Source organism: Lithobates pipiens, unplaced genomic scaffold (assembly GCF_037356315.1).
Source record: "Lithobates pipiens isolate NorthernLeopardFrog02 unplaced genomic scaffold, aLitPip1_a1.2 Scaffold_13, whole genome shotgun sequence".
NCBI lineage: Eukaryota > Metazoa > Chordata > Amphibia > Anura > Ranidae > Lithobates > Lithobates pipiens.
In genome coordinates, this window is record NW_027507718.1 from 337,808,201 (window position 1) to 337,820,535 (window position 12,335).

The following is a 12,335-nucleotide window of genomic DNA, read 5'->3' on the forward strand; positions in this document are numbered from 1 at the left end:
TAAAGCTGTGAAATCTTTCCCCCCTATCTGTATCACTGTAAATAAACAAAAGTGAAATTAGTAATTATACTTACCATTCTACAGCATTTGTCCTTAAAATGTATGGTATTTGCAATTTTATATAAAAAAATAGGAATAAAATGAATATGATATCTACCTGCATTTTTACAATAATAGTAGAATAGAATATGTTTATGAATCTGTTTATATTTTATATTTTTATTTTTTTATGTACTGACAAAAATTTGCTTGTTCACTGAACAGGCTGAAATGCTAAATTCCTGGGGGAAAAAAATCCTGGTGTTACAAGTGTACCATACATTGCACAAAATTCTATAGTCTCCTAAATGTAATATATGGCACAGTATATGTAATTCAGCATTATGTGGTGTACCATTGATGGCAGTCAGCAGACAAATGCTCTGTCAATGAAGAAGTGCACTGTTACATTGCTGACAGTGAGTAAGTAGTATAGCTGTCAATTGGTCAGTGCATGGGTGCAGTGGTGGTCAGTAGAGAAGAGTGTGGGTGAAGTGGAAGTCAGTGGAAAAATACATGTTGCAGTGACAGTGGGGACATATTCTGTGTGTGCCGCTTTATTGAAGTCGGTGTAGGGTGTGTGTGTGTGAGGGTGCACTGGCGGTCAGTGGAAAAGTAAACAGGTCTGGTGGTGATGGGTGATATAATGGACAAATTCATAGGTAAAGTGCTGGCCGTTGAAGAAATGCACAGGTGGTGTGTATGTGCAGTGGAGAGGTTTGTGGGTGCAGTGGCATTTAGTGAAAAAGTGTATATTGGTGCAGTGCAAGTCAGTGGAGAAATACAGGTGCATGGTGGAGTGTAGAGGTGCGCAGGTGCGGTGGCCATCGGTGGAAAAGCTCTTCCATGCATTCACAGTTAGTGGATAAGTGCTTGACTGCAATGGCAGAAAGTAGAGTGGAGTGTCATATAAAGATATATGAGGGGTCTTCATCTAGTTTCTGCACTTTTATATATATTTACACATATATATATATATATATATATATATATATAGATAGATAGATAGATAGATAGATAGATACACACACACATATATATATATATATATATATATATATATATATATACACACACACAGATCTCTCTCTCTCTCTCTCCCTCTCCCTCTCCCTCTCCCTCTCTCTCTCTCTCTCTCTCTCTCTCTCTCTCTCTCTCTCTCTATATATATATATATATATATATATATATATATATATATATATATATATATATAGAGAGAGAGAGAGAGAGAGAGAGAGAGAAACTTAGTTAACACCCATGACGGTATTCCCGAGTCTGTCTCGGAGTGGAATTTTTATACCAAAAGCGGGTAACCCCGAGCCAGACTCGGGACCACATCGCTGAATCCAGGAGGACGCTTACTTACCTTCTCCCTTGGATCCAGCAATGTCCCCCCGCTGTACGAGCGAGCCGTGTCTCGCTCAATCTATCACGGAGCTGATCTCCGTTCGCCTGCGAGCGTTGCGACGCACGGGGAAGAAGATCGGCGCCAAATTCAAAAAGTGAAACACTCACTATACATACAGTATAATGTAATCTTACAGATTACATTGCTGTATGTAATAATTTCACATCCCCTTTGTCCCTAGTGTTCTGCCCAGTGTCCTGCATGCAGTTTTATGTAATAAAAAACGTTCTTTATGCCTGGAAACTGGAGATTGTCCATAGCAACCAAAACTGTCCCTTTACATCAAAAATGATTTTAGACCAGCTAGAAAACAGCGATAATAAATTGTAATCACTTGCAGAATTGAGGGATAGCGATTTGTGGGGAGATCCGTCATCAAATACTGAAAAGTAATGACAGTGACAATTCTGCAACTGAGCAAATTTCAGTGTTTTTGATTTGATTACATTATTGAATAATTTTTATTATTGTTATATTATTATTTAGTTTAATTATTTATAATTATTTATTATATTATAATTTATGATTTCATTTTTCAAACTTTATCATACCCGGGATGTCTGCTAGACTCTGGTTTGGACAGATTTAAGTGAGTTATTGCTAAGAATTACAGGACTACAATATAAAACGCCAAATTTTCATGCAAAATAATTGTACCGCTTTTAGCACCTAAAATCCGAAATAATCGTACCGCCAGGGAGTTTAAAAAAAGTACAGAAACTTTTTGAAGATCCCTTGTATATATGTTTATATAACTCAAACCCTAAGCCCTAGCCTAACCCTTAGGTACAGTTCATATATATATATATATATATATTTAAGTTTCCAGCAAGTATAGTATTGCATATAAAACACAAAAATAATTTAAAAAATAAATAAAGGTGTGACTGGGTATCTATACATAAAACATGAAGTATATCTCTAGACAAAACTTTTTTTTTTTTTAATATGGATAGACTATGGAAGGGTTATGGCCCTTGTTAGGTTTATAGTTGTATGTGTGTCTGTTGTAGAGATTGACTATCTTTATATGTCTTGGCTACCATTGTTAATTAAGCTTGATACACACTATACAATTTTTGTTGTTTAATTTCCTTTAGATTTACTTTCAACTATGCAGTGCAAGGGCCTGCCTGATTGCATACAAATTGAATTCTTTTTAGTTTTGACCTCAAATTTTATATGGTTTTGGTAAGTCTAGGAAAGCTGTACTAGACAATTGTATACAAATTGTATAGTGTGTAGCCAGGTTTAGACTGAAAGTGAATTGTCACCAGAAGAAAAGGTGGGGATTAATCTGTCAATGGGGACACCTGTTGAAAACTGGAAGAGGGGACTTCCCACAAAAGTGAGTACACCCCTAACAGAAAAAATCCAAATTGGGCCCAAAGTGTCAATATTTTGTATGGCCACCATTATTTTCCAGCACTGCCTTAACCCTATTGAGCTTGGAGTTCACCAGAGCTTCACAGGCTGCCACTGAAGTCCTCCTCTGCTCCTCTATGATGACATCATGAAGCTGGTGGATGTTGGAGACCTTGAGCGCCTCCAAGTATCAGAGAGTGAGAGTGATAACACCAAATTTAACACACCTGCTCCCCATTCACACCTGAGACCTTGTAAAACTAACGAGTCACAGTGAGGAAAAATGGCTAATTGGCCCCAATTTTGACATTTTCACTTAGGGGTGTACTCACTTTTGTTGCCAGCAGTTTAGACATTAATGGCTGTGTGTTGAGTTATTTTGAGGGGACAGCAAATTTACACTGTTATGCAAGCTGTACACTCACTACTTTATATTATAGCAGTGTCATTTCTTCACTGTTGTCACATGAAAAGATATAATAAAATATTTACAAAAAAGTGAGGGGTGTACTCAGTTTTGTGAGATACTGTATGTGTATGTATATATTCTACCTTGTAAAGCTCTAACTAGCAGGGCCCTCTGATCCCTCCTGTATTTTGTATTGTAAGTGTACTGTCTGCCCTCATATTGTAAAGCGCTGCGCAAACTATTGGAGCTATATAAATCCTGTATAATAATAATAATTATATATATATATATTTCTAAAATACACACTATGTGTGTGTGTGTCTATGTATATATATAACATATATATATGTGTGTGTATATATATATATATATATATATATATTATAAATAAATAGTGCCTTTTATTTCCTTTGTTCCATTGTGTTTCTTCTAGTTGAAAATTACCATCTGTATTAGTCATACAGAAAATCCTTCTGCATGAACTGAACACAGTAAACTCCCTATCCTGAACAAGAGCAGTAGGGTAGAATGATTGTAATGGGAAAAGTGAAGGCACTTGATGAAAAAAGTCATATTAATGAGGTGGTATAATTATTGCACTATGTGGCCTAGCAGTTCAATGCTGAAAGTACAAAAGACATTTACTATATTCTGGGCCATGCTGAACTAATCAAAACCAATGGTGAAATGTACCATGTTGAGGTTGGACAATCCAGTTATCCTGGCTTTTCTATCATTGGTGTGCTCTGCTCTGCGCACTCACTGTACAGTAACACAGGTTGATGGAAGAGGTATTAGACATGGAAATCTTTGAACAAGTTTGATGTTTTCCAGTCTTTGCGTGACTGTACACTAGATGTTTGATAAGCTTTGGCAGCATTTAAGTAATGAACTAAAGTGACAGTCTGTAAGAAGATAACTAGTTCTAAATTCCATTTTAGAATGGAGTCCTTAATGGATTATTTTAAGAACAAGTTTGAATTGATACCACATGATTGGCATTTTAGAGGATATAATCAGGATTTTCTGAGCATCATTTAAATGATACTAAGCTGTCCAGCAGTGATCCTTTGAGAGAGACGATTAGAAGATTCTCATAAGAGGACTACCTCAAAGAAATTAAATTAATCGGGTCTGTATACAAGTATAAGACAGAAAAAAGATTACCAAAATTATAACTATTTAAACACATGAAGGAGAATACAAATATGTGAGCATGGAAAAGATTGTGCTTATTTTCAATTCAGATTTATTAAAAAACCTGTAATGCAAAACAAAATGTGTGTACACTAGAAGTGCTGAAGATATCAGCACTGGTAATTATAGTCAATCTTTCATTATAGAAATTCTGTCATTGACACTAGCTATTTGTATATCATGATCTTTTCAGTACTTGTAAGTGGGTGACTTATCTGGAACATGTATACAGCCAGTGAAGTCAAAACTTCAACATTGATACTTTTTCAGTAGTTGTAAGGCCCCCTTTCACACATGCGGACAGTTCAGTCACATCAAAATGGATGAAGTATTCTTCCGTTTTTCATCCGTGCGCATCTGTTTTTCATCAGTTCTTTTTTTACATACACTACCAATGAAAAAACGGATGAAAAATGGACCAACGATGTCCAGGAAAGCCTTGCCACTCCTGGGACTCGCACTCCTGATTGTCTTTTGGCAGCAGTGAGAGCCATTGACTCCTGCTGCTGTCAATCTCAGCCAGTGAGCCAATCAGGATATGGAGGGGGTGGGGCCGAGCCGTAGCTCTGTGTCTGAATGAGCACACAGAGCAGCAGCTATACTCAATGTCCCCATAACAAGCTGCTTGCTGTGGGGGCTAGCGGCAGGAGGAAGGGGCCAGGAGTGCCAACATGGGACCCGGATCTGGGCTGCTCTGTGCAAAATTACTGTATTGTATTTCTTTAAATAAAAAAATATATATATATCACTTTAAGTAAGGATTCAGTGGTATATTAGTATTTTTTCTTTAGCACCTAAATATTGCAGGATGAATCACCACTTTACTTATGTTGTTTAGGTACAGTGTGTCTTTTTTCAGCCAGACTAAGTCCATCTAATTCAACCAATAAAAAGGGGAAAACAAAACAAACTTTTTTTTTTCTTTTTTAACAATACTATATACACAATCCCATATCCACAGTTGATCTAGGGGAAGGCAAAAAGCCCCAGCAAAGCATGATACAAATTGCTCCAGCAGGGGGAAAAAAATCCTTCCCGATCCCCCAAGAGGCAACCTAGAGGCACCAGTTTGTGTTTTTTTCAGACCAGTGTCCATTGAAGCTTTAACAGTGACTCTAATGCCATATACACACAAGCGGAACGTCCGACAGAAAAAGTCAGATGGCAGCTTTTCATCATATATTCTGATCGTATTTATGCCCCATCTGATTTTTTTTACAAAAATTCTAAATATTTCCAACGGACCCAATTCCTATTGGGAAAACCGCTTGTCTGTATGCTGTTCCGACAGACCAAAAACGACGCATGCTCTGAAGCAAGAACGAGACGGAGGCTATTGGCTACTGGCTATTGAACTTACTTTTTCTAGTCCTGTTGTACGTGTTGTATGTCACCGTATTCTTAACGATCGGACTCTGGTGTGATCATGTGTACGCAAGACAGTTTCAGTGGAACTCCATCGGAAAAATCTTCGGAGTTTATTCCGACAGGAAAACCGGTCATGTGTACGCGCCATTACAGTGTCAGAAGTATCCTTTTACTTGACTAAAGCCTCGTACACACAATTGGATTTTCCGAAGGGAAATGTGTAATGACAGGCTGTTGGCGGAAAAAATCTGACCATTTGTAAGCTCCATCAGACAATTGTTGGCCAACTTTCCATGGACAAATGGTGGATGGCAGGTTTATAAATTTTCCGCAGACAAATGTGCGTTGTCGGATTTTACGATCTTGTGTACACAAGTCTGCCAGACAATAGTCCAAGGTACAAACACGCCTGCTCGGAAGCAAGGATGAGCCAGAAGCAATCAGTCTCGTAAAATAGCATTTGTAATGGAGAATTAACATTTGTGACGTGGCAAATTATGAAATCTCGAAATGCAGCGCAAATTCTCTTCTTCTTTAATGGGATAATAACAAAGCTGCTTTCCTGGTGATACTTATGGGGTTATTGCAAACAAATTTTCAAAGGCTTTTTTTTTTTCTAGTAATATCAAGAATAATATTATTATGCTTGTTTTATTTTTTAATTTTTTTGGGCAAGATACCACAACACCATTAGCCTGTAGTTTTTTAAGATCAAAGATACAACTATGTTGGTGTCCCTTGTTAATTTTACATTGGGAGTAGGCAGTTACATTTAAAAAAATACAAACTGTCATTTGAAGTAAAACGAAAAAAATATACCAAATCAAAATATTATTCAACCAAAAAATGAAAATAAAAGTCTCATGCATATGTCCTGGTTCTTAATATAGGGCATCAACAATGCAAGAGTCGGTGAAAGCAGGCTCCGTCATCCAGAGATAATTTTAAAAATCATCAGGATTATTCTCATGGAGCTCCCGCAGGAAAGGCATATGACCTAATTGGTCACGATTAACCAATTTTTGTTCCAAGAAATCCTTCTCCTCCTGTTCCTGGACTGGACTTGGATCAAAGCAATAACTCCAAGGCCAATAATAAATAACATGTTATCTCCTCCAATTCCACAACATGGCTGGTTGACGAACGGCCGCTCAGAAACGAACTGAAAAGCACAAAATGAAAAGCGCAAAATAAAAAGCGTGAATCAACACTCACCAAACTTCTACTAACACGAAATTAGCAGAAGGAGCCCAAAGGGTGGCGCTAAAGAGCTGAAAAAACACGTAGTACGGCACTACGTTCTTGTTTGCTGGCTGAAAATTCCTTGCTGTTTGTAAGACAAGTTCCTGGCCAATGCCCTTCGGACAAAAGTCAGAGGTTTTGTCTGCAGAAAATCCGGTCATGTGTACGAGGCTTAGGCTACGTGACAGTGAGGACAGAGTACTATGAACACATTTAGATGCATATTCCTGGTTCATTGCTGCAACAATAATCAAAGTCTTTACAGTCTTTACATTACCTGAGAGGGCTTTAAAAGTGTTTTCAGTCCCAAATCCTGGCTGTGATAACATAAAACCGGGATGTTTATTTTTACCACTACTTGTGCAGTGCCAAGTCTAATTGAAAGGCGCACACACAAATCTAAGTGTGAAAACAATGTTTAAATGCAGTTAGATAATTAGATCATGTTTTCTATTCCAGGTTTGTGAATATCCCGACAAAACCAAATCTCTAAAGCTGGGAGACTTTGGCTTGGCCACTGTAGTGGACGGTCCCCTGTACACTGTGTGTGGTACACCAACATATGTCGCTCCAGAAATAATTGCAGAAACCGGGTAAGATCTCTAACATACTTCCTGAATGTTTGCTATTTTTTTTAGCTTAAAGCAAAATTTGTAATTTTGTAATGGAACACTCAGCTGACTAATATGCATTATAAGAAGAAAAATCTGTTTTACTAAATCACTGGAACAAAGGGAATTCTATGTTTTAATAGATACTGCTCATCATCACCAACATAACTAGGTGTTGCTTTTTTCATCTCCAGGTATGGATTGAAAGTTGACATATGGGCAGCTGGAGTTATCACATATATCTTACTTTGTGGATTCCCACCTTTCCGCAGGTAATATCTTTTATATGAGAAAAAACGGGAAGCATTTTGATTTGGTACAAAAATTGTTCAAATTGGCAAATATTCTAATTTAAAGTAAGTCTGGTCATTCAGCGGGCTGAGCATAAAAAAAAACAAAAAAAAACAATTTTCTCATCCACACATTTGAGGTGGATGGGGGAATCCTCTCTACTGCACTATTGTATTCTGACAGCTGGGAGACTTCCCTCTCTCACTCATTGTCAGAATACCCAGATCAGCCCTGCAGGAATTGCCTAAAGTTTGATCCATGTATGGCCAGCTCAACTCTCCAGCTCTCCAGGCAAAAAGAAAATCAAGCACTAAGCTGTTTACAGGGAGCACAACCTTCCAGCACAGTATTTTGGTCTTTCATTAAGGTATTGCTGTAGGGCAGGGATATGCAATTAGCGGACCTCCAGCTGTTGCAAAACTACAAGTCCCATCATGCCTCTCTGCCTCTGGGTGTGATGCTTGTGGCTGTCAGAGTTTTTCTATGCCTCATGGGACTTGTAGTTCTGCAACAGCTGGAGGTCCAGTAATTGCATATCCCTGCTGTAGGGCATCAGCTCATTTAGTCAGTTTGTCAAAAACCTGTTGATCCTAATAAACAACTGCTTCTGATGCTGGAACCCCCATATTGCATCTTCCTACACAGCAAGCCGGCTTTAAAAATTGCCAGTGCTAAAAAGACCTTTACAGCTACCAATCATCAGGTTCAATGCTTCCCTGGAAGCTTGAATATGATTGGTGATGCATAACAGAGATTACCCCTAATAACAAGCTTCCTGCTATAGGGGACTCCCAAGCCACACTCCTGTGAATAGGCATTGTTCATTCACACACAACGTCTAGAATGGCCCCACCCCCCCTCTCTCTTTATTGGGCCACTGGCTGTGATTGACAGCTGTGTGAGCCAGTGAGGAGAAAAGGGACCTGGGAGAGCCACTGCTCTCATGCACAGCACTGGATCAAGATGGGGCTCGGGTAAGTATAAGGGGGCGAGGGGGGGGCGCTGCACCTAGAAGGTTTCCAACATTAATGCAAAGAACTACTTTAAGGAGCATGCTGCTGCTGGCTCTATGAGCCGTTTTTTGTGTGCTCAATATGTATTGTTAATGCAGTGGTTTATAGACAACATAGATTGAGGCATATTGAGTAACCTTTTTGATTTTAGGTCATGTGAAGTGTTTTACTCTATGCCTGGAATTCCACGTTTGCTCTATATATTTCTGTCTTGTTTTGGCATTTCAGATTTCAAACTTAAGGGCATCCCATGCAAAAAGGGTTGCGTGTTATTAGGGTTGCAACTAAGGATTAGGAAAAGCATTTCTTTACTTTTTTGATTTGCAGCACATGCTCAGGGAAAAGATTGTTCCAACATGCTGACATTTCTGAGTGAGACAAATGGGGCTATTACTGCTGACCTTTACTTATCTTATTTTATCTGAAAATACTAGTATCTTGGCTGTGTCTCACTTTAATGTATTGGAGTCACAGACGTGGCACAAGCATGTAGCACATAAGGCCTCATTCACACTAACGCTCAGGCCCATAAACCATGAACGGGACCCAGCTGGCAGGTACTGCAAGTACTGAAGCCATGTATCTGCATGAAAAGTCAACTAGCATTTCAAAGAGGAGAGCACAGAAATGGCAGTCTACTTATCTCCCCGATCAACCTATATAAAACCTGGGGAGCATTCGAGATGCTTGAATGTTTTGCAGTGCTCACTCAAGTTGCCAATGTTTCAGAGGCTTTTCCACTCGCATCCTATTGATGCCATCAAGTCCGACGTCACTTCTGATTCAGTCCCCGACGCTGGCTTGAGTTCCAGTGTGATTACGGCTCTGGCTGGTGGACACTGTTCAAGCTTTGCATCCCTCCTCAGCTAGATGTCTCCTGCACAGTTGCTTCCTGGTTCATCAGCCAGCATTTTTGGCTGTTTTCCATCGAGTCCTGCTAGTGACTAAAGACTGATGATAAGCCTGTCTTTCTTCTACTCTTGTGAGTGAACTTTTAACCATTTTTATATTGTTTTTAATAAACTGATACACCTAGATAGTGGTGCCTTCTGCTTTTTTTTTTTTTTTTTTTTGCTGTAGTGCACAGAGATGATCCAATACTTTGCTAGAAGAGCTGCAGCCATCAAATGCTTCTCCCTAAGTGGACTTCTTTACCTTGGGACTCTATTATTCTTCTTGTTTGTGCCATTGAGTTTGTTTTTTCTACTTCTCTTGATTACATAACTTTTGTCGACTATTTAAAGATCTTCATCACATTATAATTTTCTAGCCTTGCCTGTAATTGACCATTTTCTGAACAGGAATTTTCCAAAAAGAACATGTTCTGAGGTAATATTGTAATGCTTAGCCAAAAGTCATTTTTGAATTTCACATTTTCAATTTACCCATTGTTTGATTGTAAACTCTGAATGCTAACTGAAATTTGCCATATAATCAGACCGTTTCTATTTTCATATGTTAGTATAATGGTAGGTTAGCTTTGACTATGGATGGTAGTTTTCCAAAGCATAACAATAGAAGTAAGCTAGAAGTGTTCTTTCAACATTAGTGGGGGCAAAGTCCTCTACCAGACATAATAGACCTATCCAAGGGGATGCTGTATTTGTTATGGTAGTGATATCTACTATTCAGTGAGTAATTTCTTTCCAATAACGCAGTATTTAGGTACAAGTCCAGTACATGTGAGCATGAGCATTCCCACATCGCCAGCAAGCAGATAATAAGTCAGGGTTTTGTAAATGTACTGTAATCATTTTAGCCTAAGGTGTATGTCATTTTTTAAATAGTCTATACAAGTTTGACATTATTTTATTGACCAATCTAGGGTTGCATGTGTTTTCTCCAACAGTGACAATAACCTACAGGAGGATCTATTTGATCAAATTCTGATTGGGAAGCTGGAATTCCCTTCTCCCTACTGGGATAACATCACTGATTCTGCTAAGGTTTGAGAGTAAAAATGTTTTACATATTGATTTGCCAAACACAGAAATAAATACATTTCATTTGTTCAATTAACCGCTTACTGACCACCGCACACAGAGACGTACGTCGGCAGAATGGCACAGGCAGGCAAATGGGCGTACAGGTATGTCCCTTTTAAATTTGCCGCCTTTCGGGCGTGTGCACACCGCGGGAGCGTGCCCAAAGGTCCCGAGAACTCGATGTTCTCCAGCGGCCCGCGATTGCAGTGTGGAGAGGTAGAACGGGAAGACACCTTTGTAAACAAAGCATTTCCCTGTTCTGCCTTGTGTAATGATAGAGATCTACTGCTCCCTGTGATCAGGAGCAGTGATCGCTGTCATATCTTAGGTAGCCCCTACAGTTAGGATCACTACCTAGGACACACCTAACCCCTTCATCACCCCTAGTGGTTAACCCACTTCACTGCCAGTGTCATTTACACGGTAATCCGTGCATTTTATGGTCCCAAAATAGTCTCAAAAGTGTCCGATATAATGTCACAGTCACGATAAAAATCACAGATCACCGCCATTGGTAATAATTGAAAAAAAAAAAAGAATAATAAAAATGACATAAAACTATCCCCTATTTTATAGATGCTATAACTTTTGCGCAAACCAATCAATATACGCTTATTGGATTTTTTTTTTACCAGAAATATGTAGAATAATACATATCGGCCTAAACTGAGGAAAAAAATTGTTTTTTTATATATTTTTTATTTTTTTATTCTAGCAAAAAGTTATTTTTTTTTTTTCAAAATTGTCGCTATTTTTCTTTATAGCACAAAAAAAATAAACGCTGAGGTGATCAAATACCACCAAACGAAAGCTCTATTTGTGGGACAAAAAGGACGTCAATTTTGTTTGGGTAAAATTTAGCACAACCACGCAAATTGTCAATTAAAGCAACGCAGTGCCGAATCGCAAAAAATGGCCCGTTCATTCAGCAGCCAGATCTTCCGGGGCTGAAGTGGTTAAATGAGAGCTTTTGATTTGATGGATAAGAAATGACACAACTGTCTTCAGATTTTACCAAAGTGCATATTGTTGCACGAAGACCTAATAGGTCAGTAATCCCCTCATTAGCAGTGTGGGGAAAGACCTAGGCTGCAGCTTCTGTTGCCTGCATTAGGTGTCTCTGCAGATGTGATGTGACATCTCTGACCTCAAGCGATTGAAGGTCTCCTGTTCATGAGGGGCCTGGAGAGATTAACAAGGGAAACAGCCACTGGTTTGTCATTAATAATTTCCTAATGAGCTTTAAAAACCAGCACAGGGTCATCTTCCTGTGTTGCCACTTGCTAAATCCCTACATTTGAATTGTTCATATTTCATAAAGTCCATATTGCCCTAAACCAGGCTCTGTTGCTTTATGAATATTTTAAGTGGAATAATTTGTATTGGTACACACCCCAGGTGACA

General features: G+C 38.7%; 1 protein-coding gene across 6 annotated transcripts in view; it reads left to right on the forward strand.

The window, feature by feature from the left end:
• Positions 1 to 12,335, forward strand: part of DCLK2 (doublecortin like kinase 2) — a 191,179-nt gene that overhangs the window by 158,249 nt on the left and 20,595 nt on the right. For all 6 annotated transcript variants that reach the window (XR_013272322.1, XR_013272323.1, XM_077477017.1 and 3 more), the window contains 3 exons: positions 7,491 to 7,624; positions 7,837 to 7,914; positions 10,796 to 10,892. Coding sequence is in view for 4 of the 6 variants with exons in the window: in XM_077477017.1 (XP_077333143.1) it covers positions 7,491 to 7,624; positions 7,837 to 7,914; positions 10,796 to 10,892 (309 nt within the window). In the remaining 2 variants the exon portion in view is untranslated. The remainder of the gene's footprint in view (positions 1 to 7,490; positions 7,625 to 7,836; positions 7,915 to 10,795; positions 10,893 to 12,335) is intronic.